This window comes from Pelecanus crispus, chromosome 1 (assembly GCF_030463565.1).
Source record: "Pelecanus crispus isolate bPelCri1 chromosome 1, bPelCri1.pri, whole genome shotgun sequence".
In the NCBI taxonomy this organism is placed as follows: Eukaryota; Metazoa; Chordata; class Aves; order Pelecaniformes; family Pelecanidae; genus Pelecanus; species Pelecanus crispus.
In genome coordinates this window covers 141633970-141656410 of record NC_134643.1, presented here as the reverse complement: position 1 = coordinate 141656410, position 22441 = coordinate 141633970, and the positions used below count along the sequence as shown (strand labels likewise).

Genomic DNA, 22441 nt, shown 5'->3' with positions numbered 1-22441 from the left:
TGATTTAGGAATACTATCATCAGCAAATGATGGACACTTACAACCAGCCAAAAACTAGAATACACTATTTAAGATAGATGCCTGAGACTGGACACAGATATTGTTACATGTGTTTTGATGTGTGTACTTCAATAATTATCTTTAATTATAATGTACAGGATAAACATGCTATTCCTATATTTTTACCATATGAATACACATTCTTATGTTGGTTTTATGTTTTTCTGTATATTCATGCTTTACCATCACTGAAATAACTATGGTGTTTGAAAATACTCTGTAAATCTAAACAAATGTCCTTTAAAGCAGCAAAACATTTCAACTAGGAAGAGTATATATGTATCTTTCCCAGCTTCCCTCCCTCATATTTGGAAATACAATTGCTTTACCCCCTTGGTACTTCCTGGGCTAAATTGTCATTTGTTAAATCAAAGATACTCTTTCCATGAAAGTCTGTGGTCTATCTGCATTCATCTGTAGAAAAGTGTATGTCCATAAAATACTTTCTCTGTAAATAATAATCTTCCTTGCACTGTTTGTCCCCATTATAATAGATAATTTCAAAGCCGGTCCTGCCATGCCTTATGGGTTGTAGTTCACTTGTGTTCCATAAGGTCTACCAATACACTGCAAAAAAACCCTTCCTGACAACTGACGTATACCTTTTGTTTTTTTAAAAGCTGCTTTTAAAATTGTGAAGGGTTGGCTTGGCCCAGATGCAATAAGCATGTTAAAGTTCACGAACAAGAGTGATGTACAGGAATATATCAGTGGAGAGTATCTGCCACCTCACATGGGTGGAACTGTAAGTATATTAACATTTTGTGGTCCTTTTGTGATAGATTGAGACACGCCTATATAAATTACATATGTGGGGTTGAGAGTTGGCACTTCATGGATGTGAGATTTCTTGGAATTGTTCTGCCAATGATAATTTGTAAATCACATTAATATAAAATGGGTTAACTTTATGAGAATTTGATATCTGGCAGTCTGAAGTACAGAAATAATTTTTCTGAATCATTCATCCACTGTCAAGTCATTGGAAACCATTTGGTTTTTCAGATCTTTAAAAAAACCCTCCATTTTAAGTGTCATTCTTCCTTTTACTCTTATCCCCCCCCCCAACGCCTGATGAATTAGAGATTATGTGTTGGTTTATGAAGCAAGTTCTGTGAAGAGAAAATAGATTTCATGGCCCTCTGAGATTTTTTTTTTTTCATCCTGCTCCAAAGCTATGATTCAGTAAAGAAAATCATATTGCAATTATTTTTCCTTTGTCTCTATGGCTGCATTTTAAGACATGGCTATAGAAGATTCTTTTTTAAAAGTGTATTAGAGCTCCAAAGAGTATGCTACAATCTGGTATCACTTTGACAACCTGGATCCATTTCTAGTGCAATCTAAATACCAAAACAGCACAAGCATGTACAACACCACAAGCATGTAGTTGTACAAGTTTCATTTTTCACAAAGCTACTAAATCAGTTTGCATAATTTTCATAATCAAATTTGCAGAAAGAGGATGTTTTTCCTTTGAAATTTTTGTAGACCATTTATGGTAATGGAATAAGCCCACTGTAGAAGAGTTATTTTTACTTGTTACTTTCCACTTTTTTTTTCCCCCGAAGTGTTTTTGGAGTTATGGCAGTAACAATATGGAGAAAAGGAAGACTGCTTCAGCAACAGTAGGAGAAGCCATGTTCCTTTGTATATAAACTCAAGGTAGATTTCTGGTAGCCAGAGCATATGAAACTTATTTTGGGAACATAAAAACTAAGGTACCTTGTTTTTTATTTGACTGGAAGTAGCAGCCTTTAAAAAGTGCTTTGGCATGAGACTCTTGAAGAAAAGACGATAACCTCTTTCTGCATGGAAAATTGCTGCCCAAACTCCCAAGTCTCATGTAAGAACTTTCTCATGTTAGAGAAAGCTGAAATTTGCTGAATCTTAGGAGTGGGCATTGAGGGAAGGGCTGATGATGTCTGAAGTGGCTTCAGTAGTGATTTGAATGGGGTATAGCAGTGTTTCTGGGCCTGGCTCCTACAATGTTGTCCTGTTGTTGCAATAGAGTGGAATGTTCTTGTCCTCCTTTTTAGAGCTGAGTATCTCCTGTCTGCTTTTTAGACCATCTTACCTGGTTAACTAATTACATCTTTAAAGAAAGAAGCTTGTGGCTTTGCTTAATATCCTCATGAAGTATCTGGTTGAACACAGAGTCTTAGAATTACCCTTTATCCTGCCTTGGTCCTGCAAGGTCTTGTTGCCAGTAGTGATTGTTGACCAAGTTGGCTTCATGTTGCCTGTCTTCTAGGAGTATTAACAAGTTCCAGAATCACAGTGGCAGCTTATCCAAACCATTTGTCTGTGGTAGTAAGTTGCAGTGACAGAAATAAACTAGTAGACAAGGAGTAAACTTGCTTGACAGGACTCAAAGGGTTTTGACAATTTCAGAAAAACAGCTATATCTCTGTATATTAAAAGGCCTGTATTTTGAACCAGCAGATGTTTTGTCTAACTGCTGAGTCTCTTTGGTATTTAGCCACTTTATGGGTGTGTTGAACTTCTGACTTCAGTACTGTCAGCATCTGGAAGCATTGTTAGCAAATACTTAGACTCCAAAATTGTGCTCTGGATCGTCCTTCCAAAGATTTCTTCAGTGTGTACAGTAAAGCAGGATTTCGCATCTCTCTGACAGCAAGGAGTTTTTCAACCAGAAGACAGACAACTTAGTGACCTTTTCTCAGAATTTAACTTTTCTTGATGTAGTTCTTTTCTTGGCTCCTCTGGAAGCAACTAGAGTCTCTGAAGACAGAGTACATTCACCAGTATTAGTGTTGTCGGGCCTGTTGTTTTTTTAAGGCAGTATCTCACTTGCACAGATTAATTCTCTCCACTCAAGCATTTTTTTTTTTTGTGGGGGCTGCTTTTTTTTGCCTCCTTCCAATTCTCTTTGTTGTCTTTGATTTCCACATATTTGGGAACAGATAATCATATTTGCAACTAGCATAATGCAGGTGAAGAGCACAGCATATCTGTTCAGCCTTTGTACTCAGTGCAGTAGCCATAAGTAGGCTCTCATCCTCATTCTGCTGTGTCCCACATCTTGAAAGAACGAGGTCTTGCCAGATGTAGACAGCTAGCGGAGCAGGTCATTTGGCTAGTTACTTTAGGGAGATACAGAGAATGTAAGTGCAATGGATTCTAGGTATCCAAGAAGAGTGTTAGAGACTAGTTTTGGAATTAAGAAAAAAATCCGTTCTGGAAATAGAATTAATAATGTTGAACTTGGAGTCAATGGTTACCTTGCTTAATCAAGGGAACTGTTCACTGTCTCCATCAGAAGCCTTCAAACTTGAATATCTCAGTCAAGTTATCTTTAAGTATGTAAGTATGTTTTGTGGCTCAGGGTCACTCAAAGGATGAATCTGAGGCTTTCCTTAGCATGAAAATCCTTTGTTCAAGGATTTTCTGTCAGACAGCTGTGAAAGACGGAAAATAACTTGCTTGGTTTTAAACAACTAGTGGACAAAGGTGTCTCCAGAGTATCACAAGTATTAAAACTAATTATGGAAAACAGAAGCTTGGATTTTGCAGGACTTTGGAATAAAACTTAACATAAGTTGCATTCAAGTCCTCATCATTGTCTGTTGGCTGTGGCTGTTACCATACTGCTAATCAAGAGGGGCTGCTTACCATGTACCTGGCTTTGAGTGGTTCTTGTCCACATTGCACAGATGTCATAGAATTATAGAATGCTTTGGGTTGGAAGGGGACCTTTAGAGGTCATCTAGCCCAGCCCCCCTGCCGTGAGCAGGGACAGCTTTAACCAGATCAGGTTGCTCAGAGTCCCATCCAACCTGACCTTGAATCTTTCTAGGGATGGGGCTTTCACTTCCTTGGTGGGCAACCCGTTCCAGTGCTTCACCACCCTCATTGTAAAAAATTTCTTCCTTATATCCAGTCTAAATCTACCCTGCTTTAGTTTAAAACCATTACTCCTTGTCCTTTCACAACAGGCCGTCCTAAAAAGACTGTCCCCATCTTTCCTAGAGGCCCCCTTTAAGTACTGAAAGGCTGCAGTGAGATCTCCCTGCAGCCTTCTCTTCTCCAGGCTGAACAACCCCAACTTCCTCAGCCTGTCCTCATAGGAGAGGTGCTTCAGCCCTCGGATCATTTTTGTGGCCCTCCTCTGGACCCTCTCCAACAGGTCCATGTCCTTCTTGTGCTGAGGGCTCCAGAGTGGATGCAGTACTCCAGGTGAGGTCTCACCAGAGCAGAGGGGCAGAATCACCTCCCTCGACGTGCTGACCATGGTTCTTTTGATGCAGCCCAGGATACGGTTGGCTTTCTGGGCTGCAAGCGCACATTGTTGGGTCATGTCCGGCTTTTCATCCACCAGTACCCCCAAGTCCTTCTCCGCAGGGCTGCTCTCAATCCCTTCATCCCCCAGCCTGTATAGATATTGGGGGTTGCCCCATCCCAGGTGCAGGACCTTGCACTTGGCCTTGTGGAACCTCATGAGGTTCACACAGGCCCACCTCTCCAGCTTGTCCAGGTCCCTTTGGATGACATCTTGTCCTTCTGGCGTGTCACCTACACCACTCAGCTTGGTGTCATCTGCAAACTTGCTGAGGGTGCACTCAATCCCACTGTGTCATTGATGAAGATGTTAAACAGCACTGGTTCCAGTACGGACCCCTGAGGGACACCACTTGTCACTGGTCTCCATGTGGACATCGAGCCATTGACCACTACCCTCTGGATGCAACCATCCAACCAATTCCTTATCCACCGAACAGTCCACCCATCAAATCCGTATCTCCCCAATTTAGAGAGAAGGCCCATCTAAGGTTTTTCCTTCCCCCTCGACCCCCAACATGACATTATTCTTTGTTTTGAGAAGATACACTTGTTTATGGAGAACTCTCTTGAAACATGTCTTTTTTAACTCTGTGCTGGTAGCATAGTTTGGGAACTGCGGGTATGGCTCCAGTCTGTCTCACAGGAGTCAAAGTTATTTTCCTCCTTCACTGGAAAAGCTGGTAAAGTGATTCAGTTTACTTTGGGTTTAAAACTGTTTGAAAATGCAGTAGGAACAGAGACCCCTGTTTAAACACTGTTTCTAACAGAGTAGAATAGAATATTTCAGTTGGAGGGGACCTACAATGATCATCTAGTTCAACTGCCTGACCGTGACAGGGCTGACCAAAAGTTAAAGCATGTTATTAAGGGCATTGTCCAAATGCCTCTTAAACACTTGACAGGCCTGGGGCATCAACCACCTCTAGGAAACCTTTTTCAGTGTTTCACTATGCTCTTGGTAAGGAAATGTTTCATAATGTCAAGTCTGAGCCGCCCCTGACTGATTCAGCTTTGAGCCCTTCCCACGCGTCCTGTTACTGGATCCCAGGGAGAAGAGATCAGCACCTCCCTCTCCACTTCCCCTCCTCAGGAAGCTGTAGAGAGCAATGAGGTTGCCCCTCAGCCTCCTTTTCTCCAGACTAGACAAACCCAGAGTCCTTAGCCGCTCCTCACAGGACATTCCTTCCAGCCCTTTCACCAGCTTTGTTGCCCTCCTCTAGACACATTCAAGGACCTGAGCATCCTTCTTAAATGCTGGGGCCCAGAACTGCACACAGTACTCGAGGTGAGGCCGCACCAACACTGAATGCCAGGGGACAATCACCTCTTTGACCGGCTGGTGATGCTGTGTTTGATGCACCCCAGGATGTGGTTTGCTCTCTTGGGCTGCCAGGGCACGCTGCTGACTTGTATTGAGCCTGCTGTCCACCAGCACCCCCAGATCCCTTTCTGCAGGGCTGCTCTCCAGCCACTCCTCTCCCAATTTATACTTGTGCCTGGCATTACTCTGTCGCAGGTGCAGAATCCAGCATTTGGACTTGTTAAATTTCATCCCATTAATCACTGCCCAACGCTCCAATCTGTCTAGATCCCTCTGCAAGGCATCTTGTCCCTCGAGTCAACAGCACCTCCCAGTTTGGTATCATCAGCAAACTTGCTAGTGGTGCATTCAACTCCTTTTATTACATCTTATGTAATAAAACTATTTTGAGAATGTTAAGAGTATTTCTAGTTAGCAAAAACCTGTTTTTTACTGGTCCTCCAATAGAAAAGATACCTTTACTGTAGAAGCATTGAGAACTTAAGTATGTTGCTTCTACATTACTTGGTTGCCTTGAATATGGTCTTTAAATTAATTTGGCATTCCAAAGACTGAGGTCTGAGTTGCAGGATATGTTAAAGGTCCACACACTAGGTTAAACTTGAGGGATTATTTAGGGTTGTCTTGTGGTTTTGTTTTTGGTTTGGTTTTTAAACTGTGGCTATTGTGAAACTAAAACACAAGGAACAACTCAAGTTTTTCATCACTTTGGGGACATTCTTTAGAAATAGAATCATAGAATCATAGAATGCTTTGGGTTGGAAGGAACCTTGAGAGATCATCGAGCCCAACCCCCCTGCAGTAATATAGCTGTCATAATGTTTTGAACCATGTTTCCTAGAATTAAGAACAAAACTTCAGCATTGAGACTCTGAATGCTGTTCCTCAACAGACCAGATTCTACAGTTCTGCTGTGACTAAACAACAGTAGTTACAATTTAGTGGCTTCATTAGGTGACTGTATTTATTTGTCTATTAATGATGATAAAATAAAAACACAGGGGTCCAACTTAAAATGGATAAATGAAGCATACAAGTCATGTGAAACAAACAAAAAATAACTTATAGTATTTCCATTTAAAAAAATACTAGAGAAGGCACTCTTCATCCTCCTAAATAACTGGTACTTTAAAAATCTCCTTATGTTTTAGGATTCTTTCAAGTACAGTTACCCTCCATTGGTTGATGATGATTTTCAAACTCCTTTATGTGAAAATGGACCCATTACTAGTGAAGATGAGCATGAAAGTAAAGAAGAGATAGATGCGGACACCAAGGAGACTGGGGAACTCAATGAAGAACAAAACCTTAATCAGAAAAAGGTATCTAATTCTGAAGGTTGAGGCAAGACTAGTTAAATGGTTACAAAGTGGGACAGGAGGCTATTGTGGTTTCAGCTGGGATGGATTTAATTTTCTTCCTCGTAGCTGGCATAGTGCTGTGGTTTGGATTTAGTATGAGAATAATGCTGATAACGCACTGATGATTTAGTTGTTGCTAAGTACTGCTTATGCTAGTCAAGGACTTTTCAGCTTCCCATGCTCTGCCAGGTGCACAAGAAGCTGGGAGGGGGCACAGCCAGAATAGTTGATCCAAACTGGCCAAAGGGACCTTCCATACCATATGATGTCATGCTCAGTATAGAAACTGGGGGGAGTTAGCTGGGGGGCAGTGATTGCTGCTCGAGGACTGGCTGGGCATTGGTTGGTGGGTGGTGAGCAGTTGCATCACTTGTTTTTCCTGGGTTTTGTTTCTCTCTCATTGTTCTCCTTTTCATTACTATTATTATTACTATTTATTGCAATTATTAAACTGTTCTTATCTGAACCCACAAGCTTTCTTACTTTTGCCCTTCTGATTCTCTCCCCCATCCCACTGGGGTGGGGAGGGTGAGCGAGTGGCTGTGTGGTGCTTGGTTGTCAACTGGAGCTAAACCACAAGAGAGGCATATAATTTCTGTTATTTTTGGTTTTTTGTCAGGCTTTTCCTTTGTGTGTTGATTTTTGTTTTTAATTTTTTTCTCCCCTGCAGTTTGACAAAAGAACCCGGTAAAATGGAAAATTATACTTGCAATTTCAACCTTGCTTCTTGGTCTGTTAAGACCAGTTTCATGCTTCTGAATGAGTAAAAAGTGTACTGAATGTTTAGTGTATCTCTGGAACATAGTGAATTGTACAGTAAAATTTAAAAGGTTCCTGTGTTTTGTTTTCAAAGGTTATGTCCTTCTATTTGGTTTATTTTTAATCTTGGGATATCTAGCGATGTACATCTTAACATACATCTAGTTTTCTCAGATGCTTGAGTCAGTATGTACATGAGAAAATATTAACAGTTAAATATTTATACTTTACTGGATGTTAATTTGTTTTCTTAAATTATTGATAAAAACTCAACATATAAAAGTTTTCATTTAGTCTCTGGAGAAATTGTGTCCCTAATCCATCAGTCCTGTTTTACAATATAATCTTCCTGCAGTGGTGTTTATCCAGAAATATAAAGGTATTGTTTTACACAAGTTCACGAGGAGTGATATTTAGGAATATGCAATGATAGTGCAGATAGTGCTCTTGAAAATAGTAGGAAAAATCTGAAATTAGCTACTTTAGTGCCATAATTAATTTTGATATGAATTAATTTTGAGTATGAATTGCAGAACTTTTGTTTAATGGAGTAGAATAATATTACACCTTTGGTTTCATTGACTGTTTTAAGTTTTTGTCAGAGTAATTTGAAACACACAGCTTGCTTTAAGTAGTCCAGCTGTTCTTTGCAACTTAGCCAGCTATTCAGAAAAAAAAGATAATTTCACTGACCTTAAGGTCAAAAGGAAGCACCACATAACCATGGTGACTTCCTGACTATTAGACTCAGTAGCGTGTTCTGGTTGTAGCAAATCTCTGATTCCCAGATATGGAAATGTGGACAATTCCTGCTCGGTGTGTGAGTTGGCTTTGGTGCTTAAATAGCCTCAGTGTTTGTTTTTAATTTGCTTGGCTGACTTCAGCTCTCTACTTAAGGTGGTTTTTTTTTTACTTTTTTTTCACTCTTAAAAATAATTATTTCATTCATGGTATTTTCTCTTTTATACAGTGTAATCAAGCTGCTACTCAATCTTTTCAGTGAACTAAGATTGACATTTATACTCATCGTGTATCAATTAATCTTAAGGCACATTTAAGGCCTTGCCTTTAATGTACTTGTAAAATTTCAGACCATATCTCATTGTTCTTGGTAGTGTTTCTGTAAAAAGTAGATTATTGTTTTGCTTTAATTCACTATTCTTTTGTTCACATATTCAAGAATAATACTTGCTATTTCTTCCACAGCAAGTACACCATTGTTTGCCACTTTGATATTATGTTCTTTTCCAAAATGTGTCTTTCAGAAATACTCCCTTACTGTCTCAGAATGGTTGGCATTTCTTATTTCTAAGTTAATTTTTTTATTACTTGATTGTGTCTAAATATAAATACTCAAATATTTTTTAATAAGGCCAGCTTCCAAACTAACAGATTTCAAGTGAGATACTGTTGTCTTCATTATTTACTGCACTACCAGTCTTTATTTGGAGACTCTTGTCATCACTAAGAATTCATCTGACTTACTGACATATGTATGCCTCCTCTTATTCCATAGAAGGGCCTACTTCTTTCCACAGAGTAGAGGGAGCAATGAGTGATATACTTGGTTAGTAAGTGCATGATCTGTAGATGCCTCCACCTTTTAATATGTGCTGTAGTAATATTTTTCTCTGGTACTTCTAGTTAGATTTATGTAGAATAAAGGCCAACACATAACTAGTGCAGTGTATTTATTTACACACTAACCTTCTACTATAACTGTAATTATTTAAAAAAAAAAAAAAATCAAAGTCCTCTGTGGTTTCTTTATATAAACCTATTTTCTATAAAATTTTGTATTCCTTTCATTCCCATACTTCAAATTTATATAAACTGAATTCTCTTGTCTTCTCTCTGTATTTTAAGTGGAATAAAAGCAAGCTAGCTATCTTAGAATCATAGAATCATTTAGGTTGGAAAAGACCTTTAATAACATCCAGTCCAACCATTAACCCAACACTACAAAGTCCACCACTAAACCAATTACAGGTAGAGTAATAATTTCATGTTTACTGGCCTGGTGGCTGGTTTATTTTTTAATGAAAGTAAAAACTAGGAATCATTAAGGTTGGAAAAGATCTCTTAAGGTCAGCAGTCCAACCATCAACCCGATACCACAATGCCCACTAAATCATGTCCCAAAGTGCCACATCTACCCGTGTTTTGAACACCTCCAGGGATGGTGACTCCACCACCTCTCTGGGCAGCCGGTTCCAATGCTTGACTGCCCTTTCCGTGAAGAAATTTATTCTAATATCCAATCTAAACCTCCCCTGGCACAACTTGAGGCCATTTCCTCTTGTCCCATCGCTAGTTACTCGGGAGAAGAGACCAACACCCACCTCACTACAACCTCCTTTCAGGTAGTTGTAGAGAGCAATAAGGTCTCCCCTCAGCCTCCTCTTCTCTAGGCTAAACAACCCCAGTTCCCTCAGCCGCTCCTCATAAGACTTGCTCTCTAGACCCTGAATTCACCAGCTTCTTTGCCCTTCTCTGAACATGCTCCAGCACCTCAATGTCTTTCTTGTATTGAGGGGCCCAAAACTGGACACAGTGTTCAAGGTGCAGCCTCACCAGCGCTGAGTACAGGGAGACAATCACTTCCCTAGTCCTGCTGGCCACACTACTCCTGGGACAAGCCAGGATGCTGTTGGCCTTCTTGGCCACCTGGGCACACTACTGGCTCATGTTCAGCCGGCTGTCAGCCAGCACCCCCAGGAACCTCTCGGCCAGGCATCTTTCCAGCCACTCTTCCCCCAGCCTGTAGCGTTGCATGGGGTTGTTGTGACCCAAGTGCAGGACCTGGCACTTGGCTTTGTTGAGCCTTATACAGCTGGCCTCAGCCCATTGATCCAGCCTGTCCAGGTCACTCTCCAGGGCCATCCTACCCTCGAGCAGATCGACACTCCCACCCAGTTTGGTGTCATCTGCAAACTTACTGAGGGCACACTCAATCCCCTCATCCAGATCATTGATAAAGGTATTAAACAAGACTGGCCCCAAAACTGAGCCCTGAGGAGCGCCACTTGTGACCAGTCACCAACTGGATTTAACTCCATTCACCACAACTCTCTGGGTTTGGCCACCCAACCAGTTACCCAGCAAAGAGCACGCCCATCCAAGTCATGAGCCGCCAGCTTCCTAAGGACAATGCTATGGGAGATGGTGTAAAAGTCTTTGCTGAAGTCCAGGTAGATGACACCCACAGCCTTTCCCTCATTGACTAGGCAGGTCACCAGGTCATAGAAGGAGATCAGGTTGGTCAAGCAGGACCTGCCTTTCATGAACCCATCTTGAGTCATGATGTCACTCATTCTTTCAGTCTTCTGTATTTTCTCCCCCCCCCCCCCCTTTGCACTTAATTCCAGAGTTCTTTCATTTTTTCATAGGATGTCTAGGCCTGTGGACATGTATTTTCTTAATGTAACAGAGCAAAACCTAAGATATATGCAGTTTTGGATGCACCGATTCAATCAGCATTATTTCTTTTAAGTTCTCTAATACTTCAGAGGTCATCTAAAAGCAGTGAAGACATGTTCAGTAACTCTGGAATACAATAAAGTGTGTAATTGTTATTGTGTTTTCTGTTCAGTGTTGCAGCGATTGTATTGGGGTGTCTTTTAATTGAAAAGTTTTGCAGTGGAAGAATCACATCGGTGCTTTATAATCTTAAATATTTGAAGTACTATAATTTAACGTGTCTGGAGCTTTGAAAAATAACCAACTTGGTCATCAGGAAAATACATGGAAAAAAACAAGCAGAAGTTTTGTTTCATGTATGTTTAATACGTTATGTAACTTCTATAACAAATCATTTTACTCAGTGGACTTCAAGCAGCTTCAGGGAATGAATACATATTAAGCTTGGTCTGTAATACATAAATTGTTGAAATAAACCTCCTCATATACTTTGAAATACCTGCATGATTCTGTAACATGTGTAACCCAGGTTTCTAGTTAATCATTATAACTATCATTTTTACTCAGATGAATTCTGTAGAACAAATTTCCAAATCAGAGGAAACTGACAAAACAGAGATCAAAACAAAAAATACAAAGAAAGCATTAACCACTTTTAAAGGACCTTTGTTACATATCAGGTAATAATAATTTTCTTTAATTTTCTTTTATGATGTGCCTTGGACACTTGAGTACTGAACTAGTTGGTTTTCACAATAAACTGTTTTTTCAGACTATTAGAGGAAAAAAATTAGAAACATCCTTTTAAGGATTATTTTTTACAAAGCCCAAAGATTTTTTTTTTCTGGTTTTACATGATTTTAGTGAATCTTCTGGTGTTACCATTGGCATGCTTTTTGTACTAATAAGTAGGTGTACATTTCATAGAATCGTAGAGGTGTTTCATGGTTTCATTTATATTGAGAAACTGTCTGTCACTGGATTTAGTTAAACCTGTGCTTATCTGTAATGAGAGCAGGGGCTTGACATTGTTTGATTGTATTGGCTTAAGAAAAAACACTGCGTTTACTAAGACAGCTTTCACTGTTAAATCTTGCTTGAATTCTTTTAACCAAAGATGGTGTAAATGTCTACACTAGTAGTTTGCACCAATTAAACTTAATGAATGGGTCCAATTTATTCTGTGTGTGGGAAGTGCTCTGTATAAATGGTATATCTGCTCAGAAGATTTTTGTCATCCAAGATGCTTACATCTTGCAGTTAATCTGCTTTTTATCATTAAACTAGGAAAAAAAAAACCCAATTAGCCAATACCACTTCTTCTTTTCACTGGCTTTCAGATTAAGATGCTTGTTTAGAAATCGATTTAGATGTTAACTTTTATTTTCACTTCCAGTTTGCTATTAGATGAATGAAGAAAATGTCTAATTTATAGGTAATTCCTTAGCTAATTTTGTAAGTGCTGTACTGAATTAGTTTTGGAATGAATTTGAATAATGACATGCTCATTAGCATCAAAAAACATTTTCTATGTGTCAGATTTTCCTGGTTTTGAAATGAAAATTATCTTTATAGTCCTTTGTACAAAAACCTCCTCTGTATAGACTTAGTTTCTTGTATGGCAGGACAAAGGCATAGACTGCAGAATTGTGATTTTTAAAAGAATGTTTAAAATTTTCTGTCCCTATGACAAAAGCAGCTGTGTTCTTCCATCCACTTAAAAAAAAAAAAAAACCAAACACAAAACAAAAAACAGCCACAAAACAACCCAAAACCTAGCAAACAAGAAACAACAAAAAACACAACCACCAAACAACTGAAAAAATGCCAAACAAAAAACCCCACCACTCAACCACACACACCCACCCCCCAACATGTACCTTTTTCTCTTAAAATATTTCAAGTTCTACCATTGGAATAGAAGCGTTGGAGTTCATGTAAATTACATAAGAGTAAACTTAGTCAAGTATAGAGGTGGTAATACTTGTCATCTTGCTGTCTTGGAAAATAAAATACCGGTGTCTCCATTGTCCTTGCTGTTTTAGGGTGTGGGTTTGTTTTGGGGTTTTTTTCTTTGGGTGGTTTTTTTTTTTTTTTAGTAAACTCTTGAGAGTATGCACAGTTGTTGCTCTTTCTTGATAGTCTAGCTCTGTAGAAGCTAGAACTAGTTTTTATTTCCCTGGAATCTTTCTCGGGACACTGAACTGAAATGTATTGAACTGATAATATATGGTGCCATTTATAACTAGTCACAGGCACCCATCTCAGAGCCTGTAAGCTCTGCCAGTATGATTAGCTTGTGTCCTTGCTGCTACCAGCGTTGCCCTGTGAAGGGAGCAGCCCGCAGCCTGACCGGGAAGCTGAGGCAGAGCAGCTCTGGCACCATGAAATAGCCAAGAACCAGCAGCCTTTCTGTGCCCCTGACTGCTGCTGCAGAAGATTCAGTGAGGCCTCCTTGGACCCCCCGCAGGGATATTCCTTACCTATCACTGCTTAGTACTCGTTGGCTCTGGTGTATGACCAAAGCTGGGTACTTGGGCTCTTCTGTTTCTCGTATTTGCAGTCATAATCGCTAGTCATCTGTCTCTTCATGGTTTAGACCACGATTGCATTTGCCTTGCATACCTTACTATGAAAGACTGGTCTTTACTGGCCTTCCTCCTCAATAAATGAATACATTTGGTAAGACAAAAAGCAGCACTTTACTTGCACTGTCTGGCAGAAGACTAGCTTGTGTTGTGGCGTATTTTGAGAAGAAAATTTCTAGTGCTAGCTGAATTGGTTACCCCACACACATCAGAGTAAAGAAATTTGTGTTTCTGTAAAAAATTAAAAAGCTTGGATGTTCATTTAAAATAAAACACGCCACCCCTCCAACATACACACCGCCACCCCCAACACTATGGAACTGGTTGATTTCACAGACAACAGGCGTACAGGAGTGGCCCTCAAGCCCCATTTCTTTCTTCCTTCCTTCCTTTCTTACTTCCTTTTTTTTTGTTTTGTCAATAGCTATAGTTGGTGGTGAAACAAGAAAGATCAGCCTCTGGTGGAATGTTTCTTTCCTTGAGCTCTTTTTGTGGCTTGTTTTGATGCCAGTTAATGCTTTCCTGTCTCATTTATGGTCCATCTTGCAATTGCTGTAACACACAGCTGCAATAGCACACTATTAAGATAACCAAAATACTTTGTAACTACAATCCTTCCTTTTCCTACTGATGTTGGTTATTTGAGAATTTGGGAACAAGAAAAAAAAAAACTGAGAGAAGGGGATGCAGTTACCCTATTAGTCTGTTTTAAACCCATCAGTTTCTCGCTTTCTTCCTCATTCAGCACACTTCCTTCTTCCCCACCAAAAAGAAAGAAAAATTCTTGTCATATGAACTGTCTAATGCATTGTAAATCACAGCACCCCACACATACAGTCACTGTTGGACTCCTAGCATGGGTGTTCAGGCTTGCCCTACAGCACCAAGGATTTTTCTTCTCGGCTAATACACTTGTTTGTTTAAGTGAGAAGAGAAAGAAAGATTGGTACTGTAAAAAGGAGGTCTTTTGAGGAGGAGGTCAAACTAACATGAAATTGGCATTCTAAAAAGGGGAGAAGGGGAAAAAAAAGTAACACATTTTTTGAAAAAGGCTTTCTGTCAAAAGAATGTGCAGTTCTGTAGTACTGCATAGTATGGCAGTTCTTTGCATACTCCTAATGTGATATATTGAAAGAAAACAGTTTTTCACTTGTTACTTGAGTTTCTTCTCAACTTGTAGTATATGAGCATGCCCTACTTTTTGTCTAGTTCATTTGAATGCTTATTCCAAAATGAGTTGTGTTAGTTTGATATGGTTTAAAAAATTTCATGCATGACTCTCCTAATTGCACAAGAATATTAAAAACAAGCAATAATTTTATTTATGCATGTGTCACCAGAAGTATGTGAAGACTGACTCATAAGTACAAGTGAATTTAGCTGTTAGCAGTTGAAATGACTGCCACTCGCAAATATCTGCCTGCTCTTCTTATGTGTGTGCTATACCCATTATGGGGATAGAGGTATGAGGTGGAAGTTAATCCCTGTCTGTAACACCTCATACTCTTTAAGATTAGCATAAATTAAAATTAATGATGCTTTTCCTTAACATACTCCTCTAAGATGCAGTGGCTGAAGTGACTTTATACATCTATTGGCTGTTCCTGCTGTTGCAGATGGTCATGCTCTGCCAGATGGACGAAGTCAAGGGCAGTAATCAGCTGAGGCAGCTAGGTCCACTTGTGGTCATGAGTCAACCCTCAGCTTCACTACAGAATTGCTGCATTTTATTTTCACAGCTTTTTTGATGAAAACCTGTTTATAGTGACTGTAGCTGTAGGGTTGAAAGTATTTCATTTTCTTGTAGGTGTGGTCAGTTTTTTTTTCTATGATATGTTGTAAAGATAATTTTAATAAACTAATTCTTCTTAAATTTCTTACTAGCCCAGCAGAAGAACTATATTTTGGCTCCAAAGAAACTGGAGAGAAAAAATGTTTGATAGTTCTCACAAATGTCACCAAAAACATAGTAGCTTTTAAGGTAAGTGTTTTACGTGTGGCCTCATTTACTTTACTAAATGTGTAACTTTTTCTTGTTTTGGGTAAGGAGGAAGAAATATTATTAAACCCACTTTTCAGTCTAAATTTTTTATTCTATTGTGATGTTTGAAGCAGATCAAATGAATCTTCTAGCTGAATTTGTGCCTATTATGTACCACCCAAGAGGGGATAATCGGTAATAAATCTTTGGTGCACTGACTGAAAAAGAGCTATGGGCATGGTTATTTCTTTAGTGAGGGCCTAATACTTCCCAAAAAAGAAAAGCTTGAGCATTGAAAAGTGATGTCTTTAGAATTTTTCTCTCTTTTTAAATCTTGGCTGGGACCAAGTTAGTAATGCTCCAAAATGATGCAGCTCCATCTGTAAATGTCACCACCAAAGGAATGAATGCAGGTATGTTTGCTTCAGAAATACTGAGTTGACTTGTGTCTTGATTTGGTTTTCCACCACAGCTTTTGTGTTCTCTGCACACACAAATAACTAAAGTTTCCATACTTTCATATTAAGAATTTTAACAGATATTCTGTTTGATATTCCTGGCTCTTTTTATGTATGTATATAGGAGAGAAAAATAGCGTATGCCAGAAAAAATAGAAGTGGTTGAGAGAGAGGAAAAAGTGAAATACCAGTGTCTGATTACTCCTACAAAATAAAGTATTTTAAAGATTGCATGTGTTACCATGTCTTAATATTTAAGCTTTTGGGGATTTTAGTTACTACAGAATAAGGGAGGTTATGAAACAATCATAGTTTGTGCATGCATTTACTATATGCTTGCTTGGTGTTTTTTGTTTATAGGTGAGAACAACTGCTCCCGAAAAGTACAGAGTTAAACCCAGTAACAGCAGCTGTGAACCTGGCACGTCATTGGATATAATAGTCTCTCTTCATGGTGGTAAGTAAAATCTTACAATAGAATTTTTAAGAAATCTGGACAAGTTTTATTAACAGCCTGACTGATCTAGATACTAACCGTTGTATGTGCTTGCTGGGGTGTAAGGCTGACTGACACCTATGTGTACTTGACTGTTGTATGAAAGTGTTACTATTTGTAAAAAAACATGGATGTCAGACAGCATTTGAGTAACTGCCCGTACTGATTTACTACTCCACTTAGGCATAAGCAGCTGTTGACTGCAGTCCATTCTGTTTCTTTTCTTTAAAAAAAAAAAGGTAAGTCACAGTGGCAGCTGTCTCACGTGCTCTATTACAGTGGGAGTTTATCTGCAGTAAATCAGTTTCTTAAATTGTTGCGAGGACAGGTGAATTTGCTGGAGAATGCATTCTTTACAAAATTATGGGTTGTCCTTGAATCATTCAGGTGAAACTAGTTCTGTTAAAATGAAACTGTAGAATTTTGGGGAAATTGTGATCAAAATTGTTGAGCTTAAGAGAATGATTTCATTGGTTTTATTTCCACTAAGTCAGTGTCCGATGTCCTGCAATGAACAAGCTCGCATTTTAAAACACTTGGTCAAAAATGCTTCTATATACTTTGTAATATTGTCATTTTATCTAAGCACACTTTTGCTTTGTTTTTTTTTTCTTTGAGGGCAGGTTTTGCAGCTTCTCTGCAGGATCGTTTCCTTATAATGGCAGCAGAAATGGACCAGTCCTCTGGAGCAGGTGTACCAGAACTGACTCAGTTTTGGAAAGAAGTCCCTAGGACTAAAGTGATGGAACATAGGTGAGCATGTTTTTCTGTTGACAGGGGTTTTCTTAGCTATTATCATTTAGCTGATTTATAGCATTTGCATTTCATAATCAGTGAAGGATTCTCCAAACCCAGTTGTGTGCTTACTGACTGAAGTATGTTGCGGAGGCTTCCACTCTTTTGTTTTTATCATTGTCATTCTTGTGCCGATTAAGAGTTAAGTGGAAGAAATGTGAATGGTTGTGACAATACATATGGATAGTAGATTTTTTTTTTTAAATGAGAGTGTTCCAGTTGAGTTTTCTAAAAAGAACCAAGCAAGAAAAGACATCCCAAATGCAAAACTGTTTTAAAAAATATTGCCCTTCTGCTACAGAAAATCAAAATTTTATAGAAAATTTCTGTAAAACTTAACACATGTTCATATGTGTGTTTTTCCATATTGAATGGTGAAAAAATACTACTAGGAAAATACATTTACCCATACACTCCTAAAAATACCAGTTACTCTCCTGTCTCATCTGATCACATCTAGTCATATCACTGTACATTTGTAGGAAAAAGTTCATTGTAGTTCTCTTTCATCTAGAATTCTTAGAGTCATGATATCAAGATGCTGTTTCATCTTTAAGAAAAAGTAATTTGACTGTATTTTTACTTTAGATTGGTTTTTGTTTTGTTTTTTTTTTTCCCCTCCTTTTGGAGCTGCCTTTACCCCAACATGGCCAAAATTAACATGGAAAAAGTATCGGAGAATATAATTATTGTCTCTTTAATATTACATGTGCAAGTGCTTTATCTGAGGAATCTACTTAGATTTTATTACACATATTTGTCCCTTTTTTGTTGTTTTGTCTTGCCGGACAAGTATTAGCATGTCTGTTTCCTTAAAATAAAGAAGTGCCTCAGCCTCAATTTAACCATTTCTTTAGCAAATAAATTCATTCCCACACTAATTGACTTGCATGTTATCAGAGGAGCTTCTGCTGTATTTTGTAAATTGCGTAGGATTCCACTACCTTCAATTGTGGCTTGAAATTCTGTTCCTGCATGTTCAACTGTGGAAGAGGCAGACTCCATGAAAAATGTTGTTGCTAAGGTTTAAAATGGAAAGAAAGACTTTAGATTTTGTTTGCTGTTCAATAAATTGTTGCATCTCTGGTAGTAAGTATTTGACTGAATAATCCAGTGGATCCTGTGCTATGAATTCAAAATGATGAAGATATATTTTAACTGAGCGTGTAGATAATTTTGATCTTGCTTTCTGTATCAAAAGCTGTCAAAAAATAAGTGGTGGACTGAGGAAGCCTTTTCAGACTATCATTGCAATAGTCCCTGCTCATTGCAGAGGAATTGGACTAGACGACCTTTAAAGGTCCCTTCCAACCCAAATGATTCTATGATTCTGTGATTCTAATAGTCATTTAGAAAGTTAATCAACCAGAACAGATGATGAAGTGCATATAATAACTGTTAGATGGGCTGTTTACTATTAATTAAACAATATTACATTAAATTTATGATTTTTGGTGCGTACTTTTTTTCCCCTTTCACAGGCTCAGGTGTCATGTCATAGAAAGTAGTAAGCCTTCTTCTCTGACATTAAAAGAGAACACGCTTAATATTCCAGCAAAAACCAATGAAGATTTACATATACAGGTAATAGTATATTCCTTTGTGCTGAATATTAAACAAAATTGTGAAATACGGTAGAGATAAAAAGAATGTGTCCTAACCCTCTTTGGTACTTTGTAAATTATACTATTTGAAAAACTCAGCAGCTGAAAGTAACTAAATCAGTGATAGTGATTGAATTATTTTGTTGAATGGTAATGGTTTAATAAAATACTACTTTCAGTGCAGTTTGCTCATTCCTCTTGTATATATTACAGATCTGGGGTATCAATAAGCCTCAGTGGTATCTTTTGCTTCCTAATGTAAAGATGTCATCTGCTTGATAGGTTATCCACAACTCTTAAGATTCGAAGCTTCTTTAGTGGAACAGATTCCTGAAGTGTGTAGTGATAGAAAGGGGATCACTAAGTGATCGCTAAGAGAAGTCTTGTCTTTTTTTTTTTTTCTGTGCTTATAGTTATTGGCTAAATAGCTCTAAATTAACAAGTACTTTCATGTGCAGTAATTCTAATTTAATGAAACTATTTCTATTTTCAGCTAACTCGTTTACTGCAAATTAATAAAAGACTTCAGGAGCAGATTGATCACTGCCTCTGGTTCCAGCAGTTGTCAGTTGCTTTATCATTACTATCAGTTACTGTGGTTGCCTTCTGCTTCTACCTGGCGTATACCCAGAGAAGCTAAAAAGAACTGCTTTGCACTGGATGTGCTGCCTGTCATGATTGGTTGGAGTGGAAAAGATTGCAATGCTGTGCTCGGATTCTGGAACTGCCAAAATGAGGTTTGTGAGCCCACAACAATGAACAATGATACAATTTGCTGAAAAAGAAGAAGAAATGAATGACCAGCAAAGGAAATTACTGAAAGTAGACACTTAGAACAGTGCATGAGGAAGATGTTAGAGCTAGGACCTATTTTCACTGTACAACCTAATAAATACTACTGAACTGGAAGGAGGAGACCAAATACAGCAACATGATTTAAAATGGTTTAGGGGTTTTTTTTCCCTCTATTCAACTACTTTAAATACAATATTTTGGTTTTTTTCATCATATTCATTCTTACATCCTGAATTACTCTCCTAGAAGGTGCAAGCAGTCAACCTAAGTGTATTCTAAGGCTTAACTTATTCATTCAAGAAAATTTACAGAAATTATGTGGTACAGGCAGATTTTTTTATATAATCTATGTACGTGCACATATAAAGGAAGATATTTGTTGTTAGTAATTATTTTGGTAATTCAGGCTCATTGCTTTCATTGGTTAAACTCTGTATTTTTGTGCTTTTCCTGAATGCAAAGTTACTGTAAATATTTCCTACCAAATAACATACACACAGCCATATTGACCAGGAATATAACCCTTTTTTGATTCCAAAGATAGTAATGAAATAATCATGATGAGACACTTCCTATTCTTCTTTTTTTTTTTTTTTTTTGAAAGCAACTTTTAGTCAAATTGCAGAAGGAGTGTGACAGTTGATTTTGCATGACCTATTATTGGTTCATAAAAAGGCTAATAAATAGTCTGTGTGAGAACTTATTCCGAGATGTGCAATATGCTTAAATTACAGATGAATTTATGAAAAAAGCAAGTCAAGTCAGGAAGATGAAATATTGTTGAAGGCACATAAAAGTGTTATATCTGCCATTTCTCAGAAACTTGTAGAAATGGTGTATGAAGCTAGCGAGAACTTAAGCTAACAAGGTTTCTTTGTACTCATTGCTGTAAATATGTATATTAAAATGATAAACACTTAAAAGGAGACTGATGGTATCTTTCATACATTTAAAATTTTCATTATTGATGAGGTCTAAAAATTTAAAATAATTTACTAGAATTAAATTTTGCTACAAATTGGCTTTGTAACAGATCATTTAGTTTTGTCTGTTGACTTCAATAGGTAAGAAGAGATTACTGAGGAAAAATAAAGGTCATACTCTGCTTCTATCTTTTTGCTTACAGTATCTCTCCAGTGTGTTGTAGATGTAGTGTCATTTCTAGGAAATAGAAAAGGGCAATTTAAAAAATACATTAGTAAACTGATAACTAATAAAGCAGAATATTTTTCAATATGATTACTAAAAAAATTACCATGTAAAAGGCAAGTTTACAGAACTGTTTGGTGCACAGTCTTCTCTCCTTTCTTAATTTATACAATGTTTTACCACATCTACATTTTCTTAATTTTTCACTAATCTCATTTCTGTTCAGTTTGCTTCTCAGTATTTTGTTTTCTTAATGAGTTAGCAACTTATATTGTTCACTGCTTACTATGGAGCTGTTACTTAGGTTATTTTCATGTGCATGCAACTCAAATGCTTTGCTTCCAACAAAATGGGTTGTTGTCTTGTTGAGAAAGGTAATGAAGTAATTTGTAACCTTAAGATAATAATAACCATGCTATTAAAATGCCGATTCCTTATTTTGAGTGGATTGAATAGCACTTTACTGTAAAATTGCAAAAAATATATTCTTAGAGTCTTTGCCAATATGAATATTTTAATGTTTGGGTGCTTTCATATATTTTCAGTATTTTATTACTATGTTGGTATTTTCTTTGTATGATGAACCAGATAAACATCTTTTCTATTTTAATATGTTTTAGAAAAATACAGTTACAAAATAAATATGAGGAAATACGTAGTCTTGAATGTTTAGTCTTTTAAAAATAGCTACATATCCCAAGGTTTTGGTTCTCTTGTTAGTCTGCAGATACTTAATGTGAAGGAGGGCCCATAGTCTGTTGTATAATAGAGGTTGTGATGATACTTGTCAGACAAATGAAAAATAGATGGTCATGGATTCTTAGACAGAGTACCTAACATAATAAGATAGCACATGACATTGGCATGTAAACGCTACCGCGGTACTAATAATTCAAATCCACACGATACAAATATATATATCTTGGTAAAACTAACTGTTATTTAAACATCACACAGTATGTGGAAAAATATATATAAGCAAAAAAAAAGTAACGGTATTTTTTCTTAAATAGGAATTGACAGTAGTCTGCTTTGTAGTTTTGGAAGGTTTTGTGTCTAAGACACACTGACATTATAGAGTGCACAGCAGTAATGTGATGTGACATGATAGCCAAAATTGAGAGAATAGACAAAAGATTGTTTTAATTTTTTTTTTTTTTTCACAGTACATGAAACTCAGTTTATAAAGCTGGGGCATTTTAGAACTCAGACAATTCACAAAATAGGATTTGATTACATGAACTATCAAGATACAAGGTTTATTTTACCTTTCTCTCAGTGCAGATTAGCAGTTAATCTTGGCTTTTACAGACAATTAAGAGAAAAAAAAATGGCTGTAATCCTAAAAA

The 22441-nt window shown here is 37.7% G+C and overlaps 1 protein-coding gene across 2 annotated transcripts in view; it reads left to right on the top strand.

Moving 5' to 3' along the window:
- Positions 1 to 20116, top strand: part of MOSPD2 (motile sperm domain containing 2) — a 37859-nt gene extending 17743 nt beyond the window's left edge. The window contains exons 7-14 of one of the 2 annotated variants that reach the window (XM_075727972.1): positions 681 to 805; positions 6838 to 7008; positions 11794 to 11906; positions 15699 to 15795; positions 16614 to 16710; positions 17373 to 17502; positions 19026 to 19128; positions 19642 to 20116. In XM_075727972.1, coding sequence (XP_075584087.1) covers positions 681 to 805; positions 6838 to 7008; positions 11794 to 11906; positions 15699 to 15795; positions 16614 to 16710; positions 17373 to 17502; positions 19026 to 19128; positions 19642 to 19788 — 983 coding nt within the window. In that variant the 3' untranslated portion in view covers positions 19789 to 20116. Of the gene's footprint in view, positions 1 to 680; positions 806 to 6837; positions 7009 to 11793; positions 11907 to 15698; positions 15796 to 16613; positions 16711 to 17372; positions 17503 to 19025; positions 19147 to 19641 lie in introns of both variants that reach the window. The other variant, XM_075727973.1, reaches the window with a different exon arrangement.
- Positions 20117 to 22441: the final 2325 nt, after the last annotated feature.